Raw genomic sequence first — 26,303 nt, forward strand, 5'->3', positions numbered from 1 at the left:
AAGTTAACGAACACACGACTCTTGTGAGAAGGCAGTTTAATGTAGTGTATCATAATACTGATCAGGAATAGGGATTTTCCTATCACATTTTCTTGCTCCCGACCCATTCCGAGTCATTTGATTTGAGTATCTGCTGATGCAGAGTCCCGACTCGATACATCAGCAAAGCGTTAAAATAAGAAAAAAGGGAAAACGTGTTCAAGTTTTCCTTAAAATGTTTTAATAATTATTTAGATATTTACCGTAAATCCTCCAATACAGGCCTGTATTCAATTAAAGGCCGGGTCTCAAATTTTGGCCGGTGTCGGAGTCGGCGGAGGTGAATAATGGCCGGTCTCTTATTGTGGCCGGGTGGAATGTGGTAACAAGCAAGTACCACAGGGGGGGCGGTTGTGTCATCGTCTCACTTTTGATTTGCCAGTGATAGACCGCGAGGGTAACTTTAACCGTGCGGAGACGAAGAGGAGGCGAAAATTTGATATCAAGTTCAAAGAGAACGTGCTGATTATGCTGCAGAACACTCTGGGGAGCAGTAGCAGGGGTTGCAGGAACTAGTCGACTTCACTATAGTGACTTTTTATGCCTGTCGTCGACTAGTCGCTGTCACGTGATAATGACCGGCAAGATGCAGCCCTCGGAAAAGACAGCAGTCTGCTGTCAGCAGGTGACAAGCTCCTGCGCTGGGGGGAGGCAACGCGCTGTGTCAGAGCGTCGGTACTGACACGCGATCGTTCATGTCGGTTCATTTCCTTTAATGTTTTCTGTCTTTTATTTGCACCTGATGTGTTTTGCTGCTGTGGAGCGGGGCACATCACCTTGTCCTCCGACGCACTGATCACTGATGCGGCCGCCAAGCAGGGAGCACTCCGCTGTTTTTGCGGTCGGATCTGCCTCCTGAGCACGGCCACAGTAACAATCAGGTGTCGCCAAATTATTTAACACGCGATCGTTCATTTCCTTCAGTGCGTCGGAGGACAAGGTGATGCGCCCCGCTCCACAGCAGCGAAACACATCAGGCGCAAATAAAAGACAGAAAACATTAAAGGAAATGAACCGACATGAACGATGGCGTGTCAGTACCTACGGTCTGGCACAGCGCGTTGCCCCCCCCCCCCCCCCCCCCCCCCCGAGCGCAGGAGCTTGTCACCTGCTGACAGCAGGCTGCTGTCTTTTCTGAGGGCTGCATCTTGCCGGTCATTATCACGTGACAGCGACTAGTCGACGACAGGCATAAAAAGTCACTATAGTGAAGTTGACTAGTTCATACAACCCCTGCTACTGCTCCCCAGAGTGTTATTTGCACCTGATGTGTTTCGCTGCTGGAGCGGGGCACACCTTGTCCTCCGACGCACTGATCACTGATGCGGCCGGCAAGCAGCGAGCACTCCGCTGTTTTAGCGGTCGGTAGATCTTTTAGAACTGCAGTTCAAAGGTAACTCATGAGGTGAATATATATGAACCCAGGTAGCAGTTTCTCTTTAGGATTGAGAGGAGATGCAGGAAGATAATAAACAGGGAGGACAGAAAAATAGTCAAATAAAAACAAGTTAGTTTTTGTACCTGGTGGTTGCAACAAACAGACACCATTGAAGGTAATCAGAAGTGAGGAACAGAAAATGAAATAATTATTTTAATGTTTAGAGCAGCAGGAACTCCGAGAGGCTGCAGGCGCATCAGTGAGTTTGCGGCCGCTGCGCGGGGGGAGGGGGGAGAGGGCTGAAGCAGGGGGAGGGGGGAGATGGCTGAAGCAGAAACTACCGTTGTTAAAAGAAATGTGTTTAACTTTGAAAATGTGGGCGCAATTTTAATTGTCAAAAACTCCAGCGAACCATTAGTTCATTTTGCTCAAATAGAAATAGAGGCCTGCCTCTAATTCTGGCCCTCCTTCCAATAAAGGCCTGGAGCTTGATAAGCTTGAGTCAAATACAGGCCCGGGCCTGTATTAGAGGATTTATGGTATGAAGGTCGTGTTTGATAGGTAATTTTCCATTTATATATTTCTCTACTTAACTATCAAAAAAGCATCACTTGTTTAGGGGGTTCATCCTACAAGGCAGTTGTATCTGTAAAGCACATTTCACACACAGAGGCAATTCAATGTGCTTTTCAAATAGCAAGAACATTAAAATAAATGTGACAGAAAATTCAATTTATAAATGAAAACGAAACAGACAAAGTTAAAGTTAAAGAGTGAGCCGTCACAGTGCATAAGGTGCAGTATAAGAAACATTCATTCACAGGCCGATGAATACATGAATGCTTTTAATTGTGATTGTAAAGTTGCTAGAGTTGGGGCAGATCTGAGGTCATGGGGAAGCTGATTCCATATGTGAGCAGCACAGTAGCTAAAAGCAGCTTCACCGTTTGGTTCTGACCCGGTTCTTCCAGCTGGCTGTTTCCACAGGATCTCAGAGCCCTGCTGGGCCTCCAGGAAGGAGATCCGACATGCATTATAGCCCCATGCCATTCAGTGATTTATAAGCTAGTAGAAGTACTTTGAAATGGATTCTGTAGTTTACTGGTAACCAGTGCAGGGATCTAAGAGCAGGAGTGATGGGCTCCGTTCTCTTAGTTCTTGTTAAGACTCTAGCAGCAGCGTTCTGAACAAGCTGCAGTTGCTTCACAGCGTTTTTTTCTCTTTCCCTTACCACACATTTTTTTCTTTTCACAATAATTAACTTCTCTCAATTTTTAGATTCTTTAAAAATAATATTTAATCTGGTTATTTTTACATTTTTTTATTTATAATAGTTGCTCTTGTTCAATTTTTGCCTCGTGATTGTTATCTTGAAAATTGCTTTAAAAAAAGATCCTTTCTGTAACCCTGGACGCAGTTAGATAGCTTAAGATCAGGAATGTTTAGCTAGGCCAGCAGCTAGGCTCGGCAGGATTACAATAGGAACTAAGGTGGGTGCAAAAGGAAACGGCAGGAGGCAGGAAATGAGCAAAATCAGAAAATATTTAGTTAGAAAAATGTGAAATGAGAATAAAATTTTAACAATACAACACTCAGATCAACAACTCTGAGCCGGCCCAAAAAATAAACAAAATAAAACCCCAGTCGTATTTCAAACTCAATAGTTGGGTTGTCCTTTTAGTCGTTGGACTCCGTCACACGGCTGCTCCAGCTCGTGCTCTCATCACAAGGTGAAACATTAAATCCAGAACAGCTCATGTACAACTGGTCTCGTTCATGTCCAAGTGCAGAACGACCGTATAACGGGAAACAAAGTGGGAAGAAACGGACCTGACTTGCTCCTTTCAATGTAAATGTCTTCTCAAAATAAAAGCACAAATAAATTTAATACAAGTAAAAGAAGAGAAAAAGGACATGTTCTCTGCTGGGTTACATTTCTCTTCATGTACCCCATCTTTTTCACCGGCTTACAAATTTTGATCACAGATTTCTGATCACATTATCAGATTGGAGCGTCCCTAATCTAGAATTATTGATGTAGGGTTATTGTATGTATTGTATCTGTGCCATTTCATGTGGAAACTCAAAACTTTATTCATCACTAGCAAAATAAACAACAAAAAAGATGCAATGTCATGCTGACCTTTGGTGAGGACATACCTTTAGCTTCCAGCTCTTTCTTCGTCTTCCTGGCCCAGATGTTATGATAATTCTCAGCAAGCAGCTCTGCCATGGACTAGAAGATTAGAAGGATCTGACTGAGTTACGCCATGCAAGAAAATTCAACCAAAAGACCTGAGAACTAAGGTCATGTTTGTTTTTCAACAGACAACTTCTGAAGATGTGCTATAGTCTAGAAGCACACAAGTTTCAGGTAGCTGTGCTCACCTGCATGTCTCGGGACAGTGTAACATTACTCATGTCAACAGGCCTTGGACTGAAAGCCGCCGCTCCTTCAAACGATAGCTGAGAGGGACACAATGGGTAATATCACGTTTCACGTAACGTGTCTTTGGTACAGATACTGACTGAAAAATTTAGCAAATATATGAAATCATGTAGCTGCGGTGCTGAGGTGTTCAGAGTCACCTGACTGGCCTGAGAAACTCGTCTGGACTTATTGTGGAGGCCGCCAGAGTCTACGTCTCTGTTCCTATCGATGTTCCAGCCCCATGACAACATGGTCTTCAGGGATTCCCTGACTGGCCAGCAGTATGCCTCTTTATCCTGCACCATCACAAACTGCCTTCAGACCACAGCTCACAATGAGAAAACAACATCACAGGCCTAAGGGGTGGTCAACTCTGGTCATAGACTTTTAGTTGTTTCTCTTCTCCAACACACTTGACTCAACTGTTGACTCACCAGTTCGGCAGCTCATCAAGCTCTGCAGATGCCTGTTAATCACCTGCTCAATGAAAACAGGTGTGTTGGAGCAGAGAAACAACAAAAATATGCTGGATACTGGCCCCTCAGGGATGAGGGTTGACCACCTTGTGAGTCAACAATGGCACATGAGCCATGTGCCATTTCTTGTAGACAACATAAGTCCGAAGTTGATGATATGGAAAAGAACATTGATGATCACAGTAAGTAATAAAATAAGCTTTTTGTCATGTTTTTGGAAAAATTGGCACAGTTTAAATGTTTATATAGGAGTGAAACTCAAAAAATGTGAAAATCATGCAAAAGTTGATTTATTTCAGTAGTTCGTCTCAAAGAGCACATCAAGTGACTTTTTTGGCTGATAACCTGTATAAGTGAGTGTCTAATAGTGCTGTAGACATGTGTAGTTATTATTTTGGCATTTTAGTGGATCTTATTTAAGTATTCAGCCTAATACAGTCAGTGCTGCATCCTTTTCAGGTTAAAGCTACAAAGACAAATCTGCAACACAAGCTAGCTTATAACATATTCATGCCTCTTAATGTTCTAACGTAGAGTCTAGCTATAATAATAATAAAATGGAGACAAGAATAAAACAATAAGCGGTTTTCTCGTTTCCCTAAAAACCTCTAAACTATGGCTTGGTCTGAAACCAACGATTGGTTGTCGATCTCAACAAACCACCGCACTTCCTGCACTCCTATAACCAGCGGAACACCACAGGTGAGAGGTTCTCTGCTCAGCAGGCTGGCTGGCTCAGCCACTCAGGCTGCGACAAACAAAACGGCTCAGAGCTACTCTCCATTATTACTTCCTCCCTTCTCTTTTTATGTCTTTTCTCTGGTGAAGAAATCCTCCGCACTAGGGCGTAGTAATGCACGGTAAAAAAAAAAAAGTATACAGTTGGCATGATATAAATTTAGCCATCGTTAGAAATTTTCACTGCACTGGAAAAACCACAACTGCGCATGAATGTCATCAAGCTGCTTCTTCTTCAGATGAAAGATGCAGCTGCTGCAGTGGGGAGTGGGCGGACTAGGGAGTGCTTGTACCTTCTCAGAGGCCTAGCGGTAAAGTGTCTGCCCTGGGACTGGGAGATCGGGGTTCAAATTCCCGGTCAAGACTTTAAAAATGGGAGCCAATGCCTCCCCGAGTGCAACCACTGCTGCAGCCCACCACACTCCATGGGGATGGGTAACGTGCAGATGTCATTTCACCTATGTGTGATTATGACTAATGGGGCTTTATCTTTAAAGGAGACGTGGCAAAGTTGGTTACGTCAGAGCTGGTCTGGGCTTAAGGAGTTGGCAATGGAGCAGAAAAAACTCCTCAGTAAAAAAAATGCTTGGCCAAGGTTCGGTCTTCTCTGCGTTAATGGCTCAATAGCACCAATTCCCTTCATTTTTAACACATGCTTAAAGAGCAAGTATCACCTAAATCTAGTTTTATTTGCTGATAACCTGTATAGATGAGTGTCTAATAGTGCTGTAGACATGTGTAATCACTAGGGATGTCCCAATCCAGATCCCTGGATCGTGTCGGGCCAATATTGTCATACATTTTAGTGATCAGAGATCTGCAATTATAACTGACGAGTTATAGACTATGAGCATGTTAGCATATGCTACTTCCGGGGAAAAAACTACTGTAGAGGGCTCCATTTCCTGTTGTTTATGGTCCGGTTTTCCATATCAACCAAATGGATGACGATTCAAGCAGCGATTCACATTTCTCAAGATGCCTGGGACACTTGGTGAATTTCTTGATCATCCACGTCTCCGTAAAAAAACATCAAGCTGTCAGTAGTCAGCCCTGAGAGCTCTTCCATTTTATTGGAGAGAGCGGACATTTCCCATAATCACGAAGGATAAATATGGTTTATATCTTCGTTCCCTCTCCAGAGCTTAGTTCTGCTGCATCTTCGTTTCTCCTTTCCGGAGGCAGAGCCGACGTTTCACATAAACGGTAGCTACTAAAGAGAGCTAGCGTTATCTGCGCCCACCTTAAGGGCATTAAACACGCACAGAAGAAAAAGCAAAGAATAAAACCAGTAACAAGGCGAGAGCTGCTGGAACTGGCTGCAGCCCACCTCGTGGTCTTTGCAACCAAACGCGATCTGTCCTTTTTGTTACTTTGGAGTCCATCATCACTGTAGCAACTCACCGCTAAATAAAGCTGCTGGAATAAAGCTGCTGGGGGTGAGCGATCCAGCAGATCTGAAAGAGCCAGGTTGGTCTCGCCCATCAGAAGAACAGCTGACGAAGTGCGCAGTCGCCGGTTGAAAAATGTCAAGGTAAATTCACAACACAATCTTACATGTCTGAATCAAAAAAGAACCTCTTTAAGTGTCACACTCTAATCAACTCATGAAGCCAAAACACCTGCAAAGGCTTCCTGAGACTTTAGGTGATCTCTCCATGTGGAAATAAATGGAGTTTTGCACCAAACCTTTTTGAGTTTCACTCACCACAGTTTCAATGTTTCACAACGGTCTTAAAATCTGTGCTTACATTTTTGCCTATAAAGCTGTTGTCTGTAATTTATGTTTATCAGCAAAGCCAAACATCTAAGTGCAGGTTACCTTCTCAGAAAGGCCTTTAAATGGCTTCAGAAGAGGATGGGTCTTGTTGATCTCACAAATCTGGTCTCCATGTGTCCAACCACTGGAAAACTGGAACACATACAGAGGAAAAACTAATACTTTTTCTCACTCATAACATTCTACAGACGTTTTTTACAGTCATAACAGAAGTCTTTCAAACAAAGCCAGTGTCAGCTTTAGTGGGCATAAGTTTAGCCTCTCTGTGTGTATGTGAATGTACAAGTGGTGGCTTGTCCATAGGGGGTTCTAGGGTGCTGCCCCACCAGTCTCAGGAAGAAGCAGACGAAACATGAAAATAAACAAAACAATTTATACACCTTACAGATTTTAAGTGTTGTCTATATTCTGCATTTGCAGGCATCACAAGGACAAGATGGCGCCGGTGTGTGTGGCACGCCGCCTGTCTCACGGACACTCTCCTCTGTATATGTTTATTCTTTTTTTGGTTCTTGTGCTTTGTGTGGACAGTGCATTCCTACTGCTGACTTATGATCGAGCAACGCTTCTGAAACTCCGGCCTGATGTCGGTTTCATCAGCCCGGTGATTGTGACGAGCCGGGGGGATTTTAGTCCCTCGCGCTCATTTCGGAGCCTCTCTGTGCCACCCGTCCCTCCGTGGTGTGTATCCAGTCGTCATCAGTGGAGGAGGCGCCACCGGCGTTGTGGCTGTCAAGGTGGGAAACGTGCACCTACGTGCCAAACCGCCCCGGTCCTGGAAGGAGCTCGCCGAGCTGTGTGGGCCTGGACGTCTTCTCGTGGCGCCGTCGCGTTTGTTGGATCCTCCACCTTCCTGCTTGGTGCCATTGGCGGGCTTCGACTTAGATGCTCCATCGCAACGTGTATTCTGGGGGTTTAGCTACCGCTGGAAGGGTGCCAACCTTGCTAATCTGCGTCATGTGGACTACGTGTCAACTGCCCCTGTGTCTCTGGATTCTGCTGTTACTGGACTAAACACGTCATCGTCGGCTCGCCTCGGCCTGGTTAATGCAAGGTCGGTAATGAACGTGTCTGTGAAGGTTCTCAGTCATCCAGGTCATTGTAGTCTAATGAGCTTTGACAGAAAAGCATCTGGACTTCTTTGAGTTGCTTGAAGACGTTTCACCTCTCATCCGAGAGGCTTCTTCAGATCTAAGGTAAAATGGTGGAGAGTCCCAGATTTAAACCCAGTGGGAGTTTCCCCCCGAAGAGAGAACAAAAGACCCCCTGATGACCTTCTACATAAACACATTGAGGGTGGATATGGGTCCTATTCAGCCAGAGTTTTGGGTGTGCTCATTGTGAAGCCTGGCCCCACCTTATCATGTGAATTCCTGAGGTCAGATGGCCCAGGATATGCGTGGGCGTTGAGGCATCTGGGAAGGGATCTCAAAACTGGATTATAGATGGCAGACAGTTGGTGTCGTAAACCACCGCCTCTGTTCAAAGATGGTTGCTCACAGTGGACATAAATGGCTTCCTTTACTCCTCTTTCAAACCATCTGTCCTCTCTGTCCAAAATGTGAACGTTGGCATCCTAGAAAGAGTGACCTTTGTCCTTTAGATGCAAATGAACTGCTGAGTCCTGTCCCGTGGAGGTGGCTCTTCTATGTTGTGCCATGCACTTGTGAAGTGGCTGTTTGGTTTCTCCGATGTAGAGGTCTGGGCATCCTTCGCTGCTCTGTACAGCATACACCACATTGTTCAGTTTGTGTTTAGGAGTTTTGTCTTTCAGGTGAACCAGTTTCTGTCTGAGTGTGTTGCTGGGTCTGAAGTACACTGGTATGTTGTGTTTGGAGAAAACCCTCCTGAGTTTCTCTGATGCACCGGCTACATAGGGGATGACAAGGTTGTTGCGTCTGTCTTTCTTTTCCTCCCTCGCTGGTGTCTGGTCTTCTTTTTTGTGCATCTTTGCTGACTTAATATACGCCCAATTAGGATAGCTACATGTTTTAAGTGATTCCTTTATATGCGTGTGTTCCTTCTTTTTCCCTTCCGGCTTAGAGGGAACATGTTCTGCCCGGACACGCTGAGGCCTGTTTTTTCAGACCACTCTCCGATTTTATGTAATTTTAGTGTTCCGTCTCGGCAGGTCCCAGCTTCTCTTCCTGAGAGGCGCAGTCGTGCCATAAATCCTGCTAAGGTGGCGAGATTCAGTGAGTGCTTTGGTCTAGCAGGACAGGATCTTCTCTTAGCCCACCTCCCTGTTGAAGAGTTTATTACTCGTTTTGACACGCTATGCACATCCGTTTTGGATGATGTTGCTCCCTTTGCTAAGCTGCTTGAGAGGGTTGTATATTTACAGCTGGTTGCATTTTTAGACACTAACGAACTCTGGGAGGTCTTTCAGTCAGGGTTCAGTGCAGGTCACAGTACCGAGACTGCACTTTTAATTGTTCTTAATGATGTTTTTTAGCTTGTGACGGGGGGGATGCTGTCATTCTTTTGATGTTAGATTTGTCTGCGGCCTTTGACACGGTCGATCATGACATACTTTTGGATCTGCTACAACATTGGGCGGGAATTACCGGTGCAGCCCTACAATGGCTACACTCCTACTTATCTGACAGGAGTTTTTGTGTCAGTGTAGGTGAAACCTCCTCGACCTGGAAGAGACTCAAGTGGGGTTTGCCACAGGGGTCTGTACTGGGTCCGCTTCTTTTTGCCATTTACTTACTACCGTTGGGGAATCTTCTTCGGCGGTTTGGCATGCGTTTTCATTTTTATGCTGACGACTGTCAGATCTACCTCCCCCTTCAGCGGGGGGTCGATGGATCAATATCAAAGCTTGGAGATGCCTTAGAGGATGTGCGCTCCTGGATGACTACAAACTTTTTACATTTGAATGACGCTCAGACTGAAGTAATTGTACTTAGCCCTGGCATGTCTACACGCCCATGCAATGCTGTGAATCTGGGCCCTTTAGCATCTAACGTGAAGACCACCATCAGAAATTTGGGAGTGCAACTGGACTCAGCCCTAAAATTCGATGCGCAAATCAACCAGGTTGTGCGATCGTGTTTTTTTAACTTGCGCCGACTAGCCAGAACTACGCCCCTGCTGTCCAGAGTACATGTAGAGATTGTCACACATGCTTTTGTACTTTCAAGGCTCGACTACTGCAATGCGCTGTATGCCGGCCTTAGTCAGGGTGCGGTAGCACGCTTGCAGTTAGTTCAAAACTCAGCCGCTAGGTTCGTGACGGGCACTAGGTGCAGGGAGCATATCACCCCTGTGTTGGCATCCCTTCATTGGCTGCCTGTGCAATGCAGGGCAAAATTCAAGGTCTTGGTGCTGGCATACTGGTCCTTACATGGAACTGCTCCAGCATATCTTGGAAACCTTTTGCATAGGCATGCCCCCTCGCGGGCCCTTCGCTCAGCCGGCAGGGAGCTGTTGATCGTTCCACGCACTAAGTGCAGGTCACGGGGGACCGTGCGTTCTCGGTGTTGGCACCTGCACTTTGGAACCAGTTGCCTTTGGTGGTGCGTCAGTCACCCTCATTGGGTTTTTTTTAAGACTCTCCTTAAGACCCATTTATTTGTCAAGGCTTTTCAGGTTTAGCAAATTTTACCAGGTTTCGACACCCCGGCCTCTTAATCTTTGTCTGGATTTTATTTTTTGCTTTTACTCTCCTCTTCTAATTGATTTTCTGCAGGTTTTACGATTGTTATATTTTATTCTGATGGTTTTGGGCGTCTGCGTTGGTCGCAGAAGGGCCTTTATAAATAAATGAAATGAAATGCATTTAGGTGTAGTTTAAAAATGCTCTCTCCCACTTTTACCATGACTGAATCATCTTGTGACACATTTCCTGTTCCTTCTGGGCGCAGTAATGTTTATCACGCTATAGCTGGCGCATGTGCACTGGATCCCCCTCCAATACAAAGAATAGGAGAGCCTTTGGAAGCAGAGGTTTGCGACCGAAACCGGGTGGAGTGTCAACTCAGATCAGGATGTTCACCCAGAACCGGAAACTCTCCACAGTTCACTGTTTTTGTTTTAGATAACAATATATAATTTATAAAACTTTTTTTTTCCTGTAACAATGTCACACGCCAGAGTGTGAATTCTCATATTGGTTGTCATGGTTACCTGTGAAATGCAGTGGATAAGCAGGTTTATTTATATGCACATTATTCATAACCTAGTTGAACTGTCCATTTATTGCAGAAAGTGGGTGTGTGAGAGGCAGGATGCGATCCAACAACACCTGAGCATATTTCTTGGACAGGTGGGGTTTATAAAGCATAAGCTGCTTGGAGCCGTGTGTGAGCGGAGTTCTTACGGCATAGAATATAGCAGTTCGTTGTGCCACGGTAGATACATTGGAATAGTAGGAGTTTTATAGGTCAGTAAATGAGTTTGTGTAACGTTTTCTTTGTCCTGAGCTCAAGTAGAGTTTTAGTAAGGACTCTATGCAAAGTTTTATAATGGATGCCCCGGGAAGTTCTTTTAATTATCATCTGAGTAAAGGGACATTTTACCATGCAGGGAACTGAAGTTTTTTTTTTTTTTTTTACAAACTGAACTAAATTGCACATAAAAAGTTCAAAGTTGATGTAGTCTCTAATGGACTTACCTTATCTGTGCACCACTTCTCGTGGTTATGCTCTGAATATCTGATAATGAAATAGTCCAGTTTCTCCGGGACAATTACACTGATGGAGAAAAAAAAATATTCAGAGCTTAATGATTAATCACAGTAAAAGTACATTTACATGTCAGGATACAAGTAGTAAGTGTTTCTTGATCTGAGTAATTATCTAAGTAATTCTTTAGAAACTCAGATATCAACCTAATGTCTTCAAAAACCAGCTGAAACAAAACAGCAACTGTCGTGCCACCTACTTAATGGTGTCTGCTGGCTGTGGAGTGAAGTTTCCCTCTGAATCCATAGATGACTGTTTCTCCATCATGGCCATGTAGTTGGACTCCATGTAGTCTGGAGGAAGCGCTCCAGCCACAGCACTGAGACATGGCAGCGCCAGCTTAAACAGCTCCTGGTCGTACCGCTACAACACAGCAAGAAAGCACAAAGACACGATGTCTGATTGCTGCTTCACAAGTCGCTGTCCAGAGACGATATTTATAATAAAAATAACACCAAGATTTCTAAAATGGGTCTTTGTCTTTATTCCCCTGGAGTCTAGCTGAGCAGTAACATCCATTCTATCCTTCTTGCTGCCAAAGACAATAACTTCAGTCTTGTCTTTGTTTGGCTGAAGGAAGTTTGCAAAAGCATAGATTTGAGCCTGTTCTGTGTATTTACCTACAGGATGCAATAAAAGTTTGCAAGGTTGAGTTTTGATCATTACATCTAAAGGAAAATGTACAATCAGTGTTTTTTTATTGTTTGTTTATATCAATATACTTATTTACAAAGTGTTAATCGCACAGCAAACAAGTAAAAATATAACAGTTTTTCCATTCATCTATCCGTCCATTTTCTTCCACTTTTTCGGAGTCGGGTCACGGGGCAACAGCCTAAGTCGAGAAGCACAGACTTTTCTCTTCCCAACTACTTGGTCCAGCTCTTCCAGGCGAATCCTAAGGCGTTCACAGGCCAGGTGAAATGCAACAACAACTACAATAAGACTCATCTTGCTTCCAGGACACTGTAATAAATTGTTTGGACCTCCGTGAGTCTTACCTTGCAGGCCAGAGCATCAAAGATTCCCCAGAACAGTTTCCGGGAGAGGTGAAGTTCTTCGTCCGATGCTGCTCCAAAATTACCCCAGCCTCCAGAAAGGCAGTAATACTTCCAGCACCGCTCGTAGTGATTGGTCAGCAGCTAGGAGATTAAATTAAACATGAATGAATCAGAAATGTAATGAAGATAACGGGTTTTGAGAAATAAAGAGTTTCACATCATTGATTTATGGATATTGATGAGTGTTCTAACATTGAAAAATAGATGGTGCTAGTTTTAGTTTTCATTCTTCCTTTTCCATTAGAAACCTGATGTTTCACGTTGTGGGGTGTTTTATAGCTGCCACCTCTCTATGAAAGGTGTCATCTTTATCACAACACATCACTCAATCCCACTGATTTTGCTCTAGACTGGTGGATGGACAACTGAAGCGTTTCTCACCTTCAGAGGCATCTTTGTGTGTTCATTGAGGAGAGGCACGTCGAACACCAGCCTCCGCAGCAGATGCTGCATCATTGAAGGCCTCAGCTTTCTGCACATAATAAGGATGAGAGGCTTTTTAGAGAATACACACGGCTCTCTTTTCCCTTTCCTACTGAGAAAGAGCTCTGTGCTACTGGCAGAGACGTTTACTCTGCACTTCGGCCGGCTAATCAGCCCATAGTGTCACCTCGGTCCCAGTTGGAACTTCGAGGAAGAGGTTAGAAAAAGAGTCAGAACAGACGGCATACATCTGACTCTGATGGGAAAACAAATTCTGGTCCCACACCCGACTGTACTGACCCAGATGTGTAAGTGCCATATGATGCCAGTGGCAATAAAAACCCACATGACACAGAGAGATGCAAAACGTTAGTTTACACAAGAAAACAATTCTACAGTAGGACCCTTCAGCTCAGCGTCAGACTTACCCACAGACAGCGAGGAGACACTCCTCTATAGCGTCCCTCTGAGCTTTAGTGAGACAGCAGCCTTTAGACAGACGGTAAACCGTATGAAGGAGGGAGTCGATCAATGAGGCAAACGGTTCTGTTCCCGCAAACAGAGGAGCGCATTTAGTGAGGAGGGGCAACACCGCTGTACACAGGTACCTGTTGAGGGCGAGTGCCATGTCAGTGGCACTGAGAGCAGCCTGGCAGGAACAGAGAGGGACAAGAAAATTAGAAAAGTGGCACTTTAAGAAGATAAGTCTCACCAGGTGCTGGTCTCAGGTGTAGCTGCAGTAGTCTGAGCAGTTTGTTGGTGTGGAGCATAAAAGTGACTGTTAGCATTGTGTTACATCAGATACAAGCACCGAGAAGCTCATCAATCTGAAGAGGGTCACCGTTCTTTATCAAAGGATTTAGAATTCATCATTCTACAAACAGGAAGATTACTCAAAATAACTAAACAATGAAAACAACCACTGGTTACCCAGGGTTTGATGTCCCAGTGTTCTCACCCTGAGGTCAGAGGTCAAACAGAGAAGCATTACTGATTCACTTCTGAAGATGGAGGTTCCATAAATGGTTGGATTTTGAACCGGTTCTTGTTTTTTGGAACAAGGAAACACTGTTTGGTAGAGCAAGTAGAGATACTCTTGAGTCTGAATTAAGCAAATGAATAACATCTTTTTTACTGCCGTCTATCAAAGCCTAAACACCATAAAACCGAATCTGACCTAGAGACAGTGGCGGCTGGCCAGTAGAGGGCGATAGGGCGCCGCCCTCCCAGTTTTTCCGTGTTTTTAATTTTTATTTAAAAAAAAATAAATGAATAAAATTAACAATAATCACATATTCTAAGTTAATTGTGTGTTTTGTAACAAAAATAAATCATATATATATATATATATCTATATTGGTCTCTGCAGGTCTATGCCGGTCTCTGCCGGTCTCTGCCGAGCGGTGGAGGCTGTGTGCTGTTCTATTTCGTCTAGTCTTAGCCCTTAAGCTAGCTGCTATTGGAAGGATGATCTCCGCATCAGCCAATCATGAAGAGCTTAAATGTACGCCCACCAATAGTGGGCCCCCTCGTGGTAATAAACCGCAGTGACCCCACTGCTCACCTCCTTTTTCTCTTCATGCCAAGCTTGAGAGCTTTATTAAAGAGCAAATATTATCCCAAAAGAGCAAAATTATCCGAAGACGACTTACCAGCCATGTCCAGCGACGCCAGACCCTGCCCGACCTGCCAGACGGGCTCCATTTCCAGCGGCGACCTGCACGCTAAGTGTGAGGTCTGTCTCGGGGCTCACCACGCTGGCCTGGCCTTGACCCCGCAGGCCTCGTGCCCGTTCTGTGCCGCTCTGCCCGTGGCGGAGAAGATTCGCCGGGTCGAGTACTTCACTCCCGCCGCTGCCGAAGAATTTCGGGTGGCTGACTCCTACCCGCTGGACAAGGCTTTGGTTTTCTTCGACGCCGGTCAGGAGCCGGCTGGCTTCAACCGGCTGGATGACGTCACTGACAGCGAAAACTACGATGAGGCGGCATCCCTCCCAGACATAACGGAGGTCGACGAGCTTCGCTCAGCGGGTCCTTCTGCCCCAGTGGCTTCTCGCTCCTCCCTGCCAGCAGTAAGAGCACTGCTCCAGGAGCTGCCCGCCATCATTTCTGCGGCAGCAGCCCACAAGGGGCTAGCTGTGCCAGAACCGGCCCTGCCTGAAGCGGATGATTTGGCGGGAATTTTCGGGGCAACTCAGACACGCTGTCCAGACCCTGTCTGGCCGCGCTTCCCTGCTGCTATGAGCTGCTGGTCTGCCGCCTTCTCCGAGCCTGCCAAGCTCAAGGCGCCAGTCTCCACGTATGCGCCCATCACCAAGGTCGAGGGGTTTTACGACCAAGGCTGGCCGTCCGTTCCTCCAATAGAGCCGGATTTGGCCTCGCTGTTCGGCGCCAAGAACCACCTCGCTGGCCCGCGAGCTGTTCCCGCTTCAAAACATGACCAGCTGCTGACGCGGCTCACCGACCGCGCACATCAGTGTGCCTTTCAGACCGGCGCTGCAGGGAATAACATCGCCCTTCTTGCCTTCAGCGTCTCCAAGATGATGGAGGAGCTGGAAGCTCCCGAGGAGTCGAAAGCCGTCATAACTAAGACTGCTGATGCTATCCTCAATCTGTGTGCTGCTGTGCTCACCGGTTCTGCTTGCATCGCTGCCTGGCAGACCCTCATCCAGCGAGCGATCTGGCTGAAGGCCCTGCCCTCCATTCTGGAACATATGCAAAGGGAGATGCTGGATGGCCCCATCACCACCGATGTTCTGTTTGGTCCCCATCTTAGGGGCGTCATTGAGAGGGCACAGAAGACGGCCGAACTATCGGCTACGGTGCGAGACCTGGTCCACCCTCGGTCAGCCTCGCACTCCGGCCGTTCAGCCAGAGGATGGGACGAACGGCGCGGAAGCTTCAGATGTCCAGCTGCACCGCCCGCTGCACGGAGCCGGCCTCCCGCTTCGGCTCCACATCAGCGGGACCAGCGAGATGGCGGACAACGGTTCCGGCGGGGCCAGCAGATGCCGTCTTGGCAGTCCCAGGTGCAGGAGCCTCGCCGAAAGCAGCCACTGAAGTAACTCTTTGGGGGGAATGTGTGTGTTACTGATTGTTCTGATGTTGGTTTTGAAATAAAACCCAAAAAACGTCACTCAAAGAGCACAATCCTACAGTCCTCCGCAGAATCCTCTGCCGAGTTTTCACACATGTTCCCCACACCAAGCACTGCTGCACGCACACATGTTCCTGCAGGTAGTCATAATACACGGCCAGCCGTAAGGGTGCGCTCCATTTGCGCTCTGGCCCCAGCATCCGGCCAGGCCCAACTCTTCCCGCTCTCCCCACGCCGTTGGGTGGGGCGGGATGTCATGTCGCTGTCTCGACCACGCGCGGCGGCACAGTGCGCGGCTCCATCCGCTAGCACTCTGTCGCCCCGGTGCACAGGCCCGGCTCCCACTCGTCCTTCACTCTCGGACTCCACGCTCCGCGGTGTGGACCAGCCTGTTCCAGCTGTTTCACACTCGCCCTTTCGAGCGCAGCCCTCCATGGGTCGCCCCCCGTTCTCTGGTACGGGCGACGGCGGTAAGGGCGCATGCACAACCCTCAGACGTTGTTCACGTGACCGCGCACACGCGTCCACTGTCGGAAGGCGCGCACGAGTGGCGCCGCCTTTGCATCATGAGCAAATGGATTTCGGACACCATTCATTGCGGTCACACACTTCATTTTCAGGCCACTCCACCTCCCTTCAACGGGATCGTGGAGACGACGCTCACATCGCAAGTACAGTCTCAGGCGCTAGAGCTGGAGCTGCGGGAATTTCTGTCCAAAGACGCTATTTCCCGAGTCCCTCGCGGACAAGAACTCTCGGGATTCTACTCCCGCTACTTCGTAGTACCGAAGAAGTCGGGAGGAATGAGGCCGATTCTCGACCTGTCCCTGTTCAACTGCTCCATAGCAGTAATGCATTTCCGCATGTTAACGATGAGACAAGTCCTGGAATATGTGCGCCCCAGGGATTGGTTCACGTCAATCGACCTGAAAGACGCATACTTCCACATACCAGTAGTTCCAAACCACCGGAAGTTTCTGCGTTTTTCGTTCAAGGGAGTTCAATATCAGTTCAATTGCCTCCCTTTCGGCTACTCGCTAGCCCCGCGCACCTTCTCCAAATGTCTGGAGACCGCGCTGCAGCCACTGCGCACGGAGGGAATGAGGGTCTTATTTTACCTGGACGATCTTCTCCTGTGCGCTCGGTCCAAGGACGAGGCGTCACAGCAAACCAGGAGGTTGACAGGGCATCTGTCAACCCTAGGGTTTTCTATAAACTGGGAAAAGAGCTCCATCCTTCCATCCCAGTCGATTGTGTATCTCGGGGTGGAGTTGGACGCCTCCCTAATGAGAGCACGTTTGTCGCCTGCAAGAGCGGCAGATCTCTCCACGGTGATCTCCCGTGTTCAACCCCGCAAGATCATGAGAGCCCGGTTAGTCATGAAACTCCTGGGCATGATGTCCGCAGCCCATTCAGTGGTGCCGCTAGGTTTGCTGCGCACGAGGCGCTTGCAACGCTGGTTCGTCCGCCTCCGGGTACACCCGATACGTCAGAAGAGACGTATGTTGAGGATTCCCCCTTCAGTGGGCGGGGACCTCGCTCACTGGGGGAACCCCTGCATCCTCTCACGCGGGGTTCCCATCGGACGTCCTGCGTCACACGTATCTGTGTTTACGGATGCGTCACTGTCGGGGTGGGGGGGCACGTGCTTGTCCCATACGGTGGCAGATCGCTGGCCCTCCCACACGCACGAGCACATAAATGTGTTGGAGCTTATGACAGTGAGGAATGTGATCAGACACTTCGCTGCCCTTCTAGAGGCCCGTCATGTCGAAGTTCACACAGACAACCGGGTAGCGGCAGCCTACATAAATCGCCAAGGGGGAGTTCGATCCCTCCCACTGTTGCGTGTCGCCACAGATTTACTGTGTTGGACACATGTCCACCTGCTGTCCATCAGAGCCATCTACATTCCGGGGGTACTGAATGTAGCGGCAGACATCCTGTCGAGAGGGGGACCCAGCGACTCCGACTGGCGTCTACATCCTGCACTGATATCACAGATCTGGATCAGGTTCGGGGAACCGTCTGTGGATCTGTTCGCGGCTCGCTAAAACGCTCAGTGTCGCCTGTGGTTTTCCCTGAGTCCCCGGGACGGACCCCCGCTCGGGGCGGACGCCTTCTCACACCAGCCCTGGCCTCGAACGCTCCTTTATGCGTTTCCACCAGTCCCTCTGATTCCCCGTCTCCTGGACCAAATTCGGTCGGAACAGCTCTCGGTGATTCTGGTGGCTCCCAGACGCTTGTCCGCGTCATGGTTTCCGGACCTGCAAGCGCTAGTGTCCGGCTCCCCGTGGAGACTCCCGCGAAGGGAGGACGCCCTTCTCCAGGCGGATGGGATAATCAAACATCCTCCGGAAATAGGCCAACGGCTGTGGGTCTGGCCGCTGAGCGGTCACGCTTAGAGGCTTCTGGGCTGCCGCATGATGTGGTCGCCACGATTCAGAGTGCGCGGGCGCCCTCTACCATTGCGTCTTACGCTGCTAAATGGGCAGCTTTCCAGAACTGGTGCGCAGAACGGAATGTTCAAGCGCTCTCCTGCCAGCTGGCGGATGTCCTATCGTTTCTGCAGATGCTGATGGACAGGGGCCTCGCATTCAGCACTGTTAAGACATATGCTGCAGCTATCTCATCATGTCATCAGGGTTTTGGAGATAGATCTGTTTTCAATCACCCCCTCACAAAACGTTTTCTAAAAGGTGTCAGGAGGAACAGACCTGTGTCCCGCCCGCTTTTTCCCCAATGGGATCTAACGGTGGTTCTACGTGGCTTATCTGAAGCTCCATTTGAACCCTTGGACCAGGTCTCACTCAAGTTCCTGTCGCTTAAAACTGCATTGCTGCTGGCGCTAGCATCAGTTAAGAGAGTGAGTGACCTAACCGCCCTCTCAGTGGCTCCCGCATGCCTCAGGATCCGGGAGGATGGCGGGTCTGCTGTTTTATGCCCCAACCCAGCCTTTGTGCCCAAAAGCATTAATACTTCCTTCAAATCCAGGTCAATTTCATTGGCTGGACTTTTTCCTCCTCCCCATAATTCTGAGGAGGAGGCGGCTTCTCACCTTCTCTGCCCGGTGCGCGCGCTTGCACGATATGTGTCATGCACTTCAGGGATTCGTCGCTCACAAAACCTGTTTGTGCACTACAGGGAGTCTTCCCTTGGTCAGGCGCTGTCGGCCCAGCGACTTTCACGCTGGCTGTGTGACGCCATTTCCCTCGCTTACACATCATCAGGGCAGGATCCCCCTGAGGCACTCAGGGCTCACTCAGCCAGAGGGATTTCCTCTTCGATGGCGCTCCTCAGTGGTGTGTCAATGGAAGACATTTGTCAGGCTGCTTCATGGGCTTCACCCTGTTCCTTTACTCGTTATTATTTACGAGATGTGTCTTCAGGATCCATCACTCGTTCAGTGCTTGGACCCCAGCAGGCTAAATTAATGCTTATGGCACCTCATTGGCCTTGCTGAGATGGATTTCATCCTCTTGTGGATGATGTTTTTTAGTGGGGGCCCCACTCTTATCGTGTCTGCCTCAGTCTTTAAGCCTGGTCTGAGGCTGAACGTCCCCCACTAGAGGAGATTTGATTGGGTGTGTCCATTGGTTGTGTTAACCAGTGGGGCGTCAACCCATCCAGCTGCGCTTTATTCCAATAGCAGCTCGCTTAAGGGCTAAGACTAGACGAAATAGAACGTTGGTTACATATTGTAACCCCAGATTCTATGAGTCTAGTCGCAGCCCTTAAGCCACTGGCCCCACTGGTTATGATGGGAATAAGAGCCATTGGAGGTGAGCAGTGGGGTCACTGCGGTTATATACCACGAGGGGGCTCACTATTGGTGGGCGTACATTTAAGCTCTTCATGATTGGCTGATGCGGAGATCATCCTTCCAATAGCAGCTAGCTTAAGGGCTGCGACTAGACTCATAGAATCTGGGGTTACAATACGTAACCAACGTTTTTCAATCGCCCAAACAGGACGAGACCAGCTGTCCAATTGCTGACAAGAATATCAAAGGGTAGGAATGGGAATGTATCCAATCAGCGTCGACGTTGTTTCAGAACGTTTCAGAAGCATGATGGGCGATGGAGCTACCGCCAAAGGATTCGTTGGTGTTCGGTAGAACTCGGCAGAGTCGTTTTTGGTCGTGACGCAGGTGTAACATGGACGCCGCCAGTGCGCCTACAACCAGCATGGATACCGGATCTCAGCAGCCACTGAATTCAGTTCAGTCTCTTCTCCAGTATCCGTTCGAGAGAACTATGGTGGAAAAACGTAATGTCAAAGAGCTTGGACCAGATCAGCCCGACGTAAAGATAAGCCAGCAGGAGAAGGAGAGAGGTAAACTGTACACACGAGGCTTCTCCCAAAATTGGTACACCAGGAAGGCTTGGCTAGCTGGATGCAATCACGCTAATGCGTTATTTTGCTTTCCGTGTTTGTAATTCAAAACAGCTGAGACAGATAAGGCATGGATGAGTCAGGAGTTAAAGACATGAAACATTTTTCTGAGAAGGTGAAGAAACACGAGTCATCCCGGGCACACATGGACAACAACACGGTGAAGCTAGCCATGCTAGGCAGCAGAGCTAACGTTGCCATGCAGGGAACAACAGCAGCTGGGTGCAGAGGTAAGCTGTACATTACATTTCTGTGAACAAGACAATCAGAATCAGAACTCCTTGGTTGTCCCACAAATCGGGACATTTGTTTAATAACATGTTTAATGTGCAATAACTGTAAAAACTAATTTCAACATGCATACTTATTATACATATTTAATCACGTAAATGTGTATTTCATGTAAATTTGTACATGCATCAATCTGATTCCAGTTTACTTGTTACACTTCTGCTGCAGCAAACAAATTTCCCAGCTTTTGGGACAATTAAACATTTCTGATTCTCAATTAGATGTTTTTACCTCAAATGTAAAAACATCTGATTGAGAATCAGAAATGTTTTATTGTCACAAAAACTGGGAAATATGACATTTGTAAGAGGATACTGATGACATTATTTCCTATGAAAGTGTTTCCTATGTACTTATCTGTTGTTTTTTTATTTATCATATGACAGGTTTTTCACACCATCCTGAGCCATGCAAAAGAAGATTCTTGTCACCACACCCATGACCACAGCCGAATCAGAGAGGCGCTTTTCTACTTTAAAGAGGATTAAGACTTTCCTGAGGAACACCATGACACAGGATGGGCTGAATGCTCTTGCCATGCTCTCCATGGAAAAAAAAGCTTGTCACAAACATTCCTGACTTCAATAAAAAGCTCATCGAGAGCTTTGCCACTCAGAAGGACAGAAGGGCAAAATTTCTGTACAAATGAGGTAACACACACACACACACACACACACACACACACACACACACACACACACACACACACACACACACACACACACATGCATCCACTTGATCTTTGTATAAAGTTGACCTTAGCACAACACTCCAGAAATATTTAGCAGTGTAAATTTCTGGCATTTTGTCTAAGTGGTGTTTACTACATAATTTTTGGTGTTCACTCAAATGTTGAAACTAAACAAAATGTTTTTGTTACTTGCCTCTTGCATTACCTATTTACCATTTATGGTCGTGTTATTTTATGTGCAATTTAATGCAGTATTTTTCAACCTTGGTCTGCAAGGCAGCGTGCCAATAGTCACACACACCTGGATTAATCAGTTTGTCCAATGATGTAAGACAGGAAATAAAAGAGCTGTGCTTAATTCAGGAAATAGTGAAGTTGTGCACAAAGCTCAGAAAGCACAAGTTTGTTTAAAAATAAAAAATAGCACAGCCCCACCAAAAATATTTTTCACCAGCCGCCACTGCCTAGAGAGTAAGCCATAAAACTATACATGATGGTGTAGTATCTTCTTTTACAAACTCGGTGAGTAGAAAGAGTGCCAGTGTAATAAAAACTATAATAGTTTTTTTATGTTGAAAGTTAGGTTGTGTTGAAGGTGGTATTTATTCGATTGTTTTTTTTTTTTATCCCATTCCTTTAACAGATTGTGGACTTTGTGTCATATAAACAGCAGTCAGTCCTGGCATAATGATGTCAAACTGCATCCATCTATCCATTTTTGGCCGCTTATCCAGGGTCAGGTTGCGGAGCAGTAGCCTAAGCATGGAGGCCCAGACGTCCCTTTCCCCAGCCATTTGGGCCAGCTCCTCTGGATTAATCTTAAGGTGGTCCCTGGCCAGCCACAAGACATAGCCTCTCCAGCATGTCCTGGGTCTCCCTTTAGGCCTTTTCCCTGTTGGACGTACGTACACCGCACGCATCAATGCAGACGTAGCACCAATCCTCCTGTCGATCTAGTGCTCCATTTTTCCCTCACTCATGAACAAGACTTCGAGACCACAAGATCACTCGAGGCAGGACCTCTTTCCTGACCTGGAGAAGGCATTCTACCCTTTTCCAACTCAAGACTATGGTCTCAGATTTAGAGGAGCTGATTCTCATCGCAGCTGCTTCACACTGTGCTGTGAACCGCTCCACTGAGAGCCAGAGATCATGTTCTGATGAAGCCAACAGGAGCATATCATCTGTATATAAGAAGAGACTCAATCCTTAGACCACCAAAACAGATGCCCTCCACACCTTGGCTGCACCTAGAAATCCTGTCCATAAGAGTTATGAACAGAATCACTGAAAAAGGGGGCTGCCTTGGCGGACTAACTCACACCGGAAATAAGCTTGACTTACTGCCGACAATGCAGACCAAGCTCTGGCATATAGGGTCCTAACAGGCCATGTCAGAGGGCATGATACCCCATACTCCCACTGCAAAAACTGATTTCTAAGAAAGTAAAAAAAAAAATCTAGTTTTATGTTACATTTTAGTTTAAATAGAAAATAAATTCTTCTCTAGAAAAGTAAAATGTCAGGCTGATCAGACTGGATGAAGGAGACGAACAAGGTGAGACGTTTTAACAGTTTTATTATTTCTCTGGTCGTATTTCTGTGAGGAAGAAACGATGACTGAGATGAGAAGCCGGTCACGGCGTCTTCCATATATAGCCTTGCTTGGCTGTGACGTGGAGGGAATCCCCGCGAGGAGCACGCTGGGAGCTCCCCACGAGGGGCATGTCGGGAGTTGTGGTCCGAAGGTCAGCCGGGAGATACCTGAGTCCTGACAGGACCCCCCGGTCCAGGGACGGCTCCAGAAGTCCCAGCGCGACCCCGGCGGACCCAGAAGTCAGAGATCAGGGAAGGGTCCAGGATGGACCGAGCCGGCTCCCAGGAGCGTTCCTCGGGGCCATAGTCCTTCCAGTCCACCAGGTACTGCCAGCCCCGACACCTGCGGCGAGCGTCCAGGATGCGCCGGACGGTGTAGATAGGCTCACCGTCGAGGAAGCGGGCAGGAGGCGGCGCCGGAGCCGGAGGCGGGAGAAGGGAGGACTCCACGTAGGGCTTGAGCCGGGAGGTATGGAAGGTGGGATGGATGCGGAGAGTAGCCGGCAGCCGCAACCGGTACGTGACCGGGTTGATGACCCTTTGGATGGGGTATGGGCCGAGGAACCGAGGGGCGAGTTTCTTGGACCCGGCACGGATCCGAAGGTCAGCCGTGGACACCCAGACCTTGTCCCCAGGAGCATAGGAGGGACCAGGACGGTGTCGACGGAGATGCTGGTGAGCATAGCTGGTGTTAGCTCTGGTTATGGAGGCTCGTGCTTTGATCCAGGCGTTCTTGCAGCGTCTCACCATGGCTTCCGCTGCCGGAACGGCGACCTCGGGTTCCTGGTGGGCAAAGACCGGGGGCTGGAAGCCATAGCAGACCTCGAAAGGGGACAGCCGAGTGGCAGATGAGGTGTGAAGATTGTGGGACAGCTCCGCCCAGAGGAGGTATTTAGGCCACTGCGAGGGTTGAGCCGAGACAAAACAACGAAGGTACCGACCCAGCTGTTGGTTAGCCCGCTCCGTCTGGCCATTGGTCTGCGGGTGGTAGCCTGAAGATAGACTGACCGATGCTCCCATCAGCCGACAGAAAGATTTCCAGAACCGGGCCGTGAACTGGGGCCCCCGATCCGAGACCACGTCGACTGGGAACCCGTGGAGGCGCACCACGTTCTCCAGGAACAGTTCCGCTGTGCGTTGGGCTGAGGGGAGACCCGGAAGGGCGATGAAATGGACAGACTTGGAAAAGCGGTCCGTAACCGTCATGACAGTGTTGAGGTTATTGACCAGCGGGAGACCCGTGACGAAGTCCAGCCCCACGTGGGACCAGGGGCGGCTGGGCACCGGAAGAGGTCGGAGGGCACCAGCCGAGGCCTGGTTGGGGTTCTTGGAGCGGGCACAGACGTCACAGGCGCTGGTGTATTCTTTCACATCCCTCGCCATGCCTGGCCACCAGAGGGCTCGCTGGAGGAATTTAAGAGTTCTGGAGAAACCAGCGTGGCCAGACAGGCGTGATGAGTGGGCCCAGGACAACGCCTCGCTGCAACAGGCCGTGGGGACATAGAGGCGACCCGCGGGGGTCTCTGGAGGCGCGGGGTCGTCCCGGAGGGCGTTCTGGATAGCTTCCTCCAACGGCCACCTCAGTTGGCCCAGGAAGCGGTGTTCCGGGAGGATTGGTGCTGGCTCGGACGAGGGCGTGGAGTAGGTGAATTGGCGGGAGAGGGCGTCCGCCTTCTGGTTCTTGGCTCCCGGGCGGTAGGCGAGATGGAAGTCGTAGGGTTCAAAGAAGAGGGCCCAGCGAGCCTGGCGAGGGTTAAGCTGCTTGGCAGATTTAATGTGGGTCAGGTTCTGATGGTCAGTCCAGATCGTGAAAGGCCGAGTGGTGCCCAGAAGCCACTGCCTCCATTCCTCCAATGCCCATTTTATGGCCAGTAACTCACGGTCGCCCACACCGTACTTCTGCTGGGTGGTGGAAAACTTCCTGGAGAAGTAGGTGCAGGGATGGAGCCTGTCGTCGGGCCCGCCTTGAGACAGGATGGCGCCGGCACCGACGTCAGAGGCGTCGACCTCGACCACAAAGGGAACTGCAGGATCTGGATGGCGGAGGATCGGGGCCGAGGTAAAGCGGGTGACCAGGTGGCGGAAGGCCCGAATGGCGTCGGGAGTTAGACGAAACAGCTGGCCAGGAGAGCCTGGTCGAGTGAGAGAGGTGAGAGGGGCTACGAGGGTGCTATAGTTCTTTATAAAACGGCGGTAAAAGTTGCAGAAACCCAGAAAACTCTGCAGTTGTTTCAGGCTGGTTGGCAAGGGCCAGTCCTTCACCGCCTGGATTTTCTGAGGGTCCATGGTTATCCCTTCGTCCGAGATCATGTAGCCCAGGAAGGATATGGACTGCTGATGGAAGGAGCATTTCTCGGGTTTACAGTACAGGTTGTGGTCCAGGAGCCGGGTCAGGACGGCGCGAACATGATGGATGTGTTCGGCCTCGGATTTGGAGTAGATCAGTATATCGTCCAGATAGGCGAACACCCACCGTCCCAGCATGTCGCGGAGGACATCATCAATGAGACGTTGGAAGACAGCAGGGCTATTGCATAGTCCGAAGGGCATAACCAGGTACTCCCAGTGGCCGGTGGGTGTTATGAACGCAGTCTTCCACTCATCCCCGGCCTTTATACGGACCAGATTGTAGGCGCTCCGGAGATCCAGTTTCGTAAAGATCCGTGCCTGGGAGATGGCATCCAGAGCGGTAGTGAGGAGCGGCAGAGGATGGCGGTCCTTGACCGTGATCTTGTTCAGACCCCGATAGTCTATGCAGGGGCGAAGATCGCCTTCCTTTTTCTTCACGAAGAAGAAGCCAGCGGCACCCGGAGAGGAGGAGGGTCGGATGAACCCCTGCTGGAGGGCCTGGGCGATGTATTCTTCCATCGCTTTGGTCTCGGGAGGCGCGAGAGAGAAAAGGCGCCCGCGGGGAGGACTGGTTTCGGGTAGCAGCTTGATCTCCATATCATATGGCCGGTGAGGTGGCAGGGAGGTGGCGCGCCGCTTGTCGAACACCGCGGCCAGGTCCCGATAGGGCAGCGGCAGGTGGGGCGGTGTGGAGCCGGGGCCCCCGTCCGGAAGACCCGCCGAGGATGGAGGAGGAACGAGGTGGGTCTGGCACGAGGTCCCCCAGCCCAGCAGGCGGTTCTGGGACCAGGAAATATGAGGGTCGTGGAGACGGAGCTAGGGGAACCCCAGGATTAGAGGAGAAGAGGGAGCAGAAATGACCAGGAAA

The 26,303-nt window shown here is 48.8% G+C and overlaps 1 protein-coding gene across 3 annotated transcripts in view; it reads right to left on the bottom strand.

The window, feature by feature from the left end:
* ryr2a (ryanodine receptor 2a (cardiac)) overlaps positions 1 to 26,303 on the bottom strand; it is a 710,821-nt gene that overhangs the window by 417,403 nt on the left and 267,115 nt on the right. For all 3 annotated transcript variants that reach the window (XM_070545357.1, XM_070545356.1, XM_070545355.1), the window contains exons 53-61: positions 13,446 to 13,666; positions 12,976 to 13,066; positions 12,535 to 12,675; positions 11,733 to 11,896; positions 11,464 to 11,542; positions 6,885 to 6,974; positions 4,007 to 4,144; positions 3,806 to 3,883; positions 3,578 to 3,653 (exon numbers count right to left, since the gene is read on the bottom strand). In XM_070545357.1, coding sequence (XP_070401458.1) covers positions 3,578 to 3,653; positions 3,806 to 3,883; positions 4,007 to 4,144; positions 6,885 to 6,974; positions 11,464 to 11,542; positions 11,733 to 11,896; positions 12,535 to 12,675; positions 12,976 to 13,066; positions 13,446 to 13,666 — 1,078 coding nt within the window. The remainder of the gene's footprint in view (positions 1 to 3,577; positions 3,654 to 3,805; positions 3,884 to 4,006; positions 4,145 to 6,884; positions 6,975 to 11,463; positions 11,543 to 11,732; positions 11,897 to 12,534; positions 12,676 to 12,975; positions 13,067 to 13,445; positions 13,667 to 26,303) is intronic.

The sequence above is a fragment of the Nothobranchius furzeri genome, chromosome 16, assembly GCF_043380555.1.
Source record: "Nothobranchius furzeri strain GRZ-AD chromosome 16, NfurGRZ-RIMD1, whole genome shotgun sequence".
NCBI classification, from domain to species: Eukaryota; Metazoa; Chordata; class Actinopteri; order Cyprinodontiformes; family Nothobranchiidae; genus Nothobranchius; species Nothobranchius furzeri.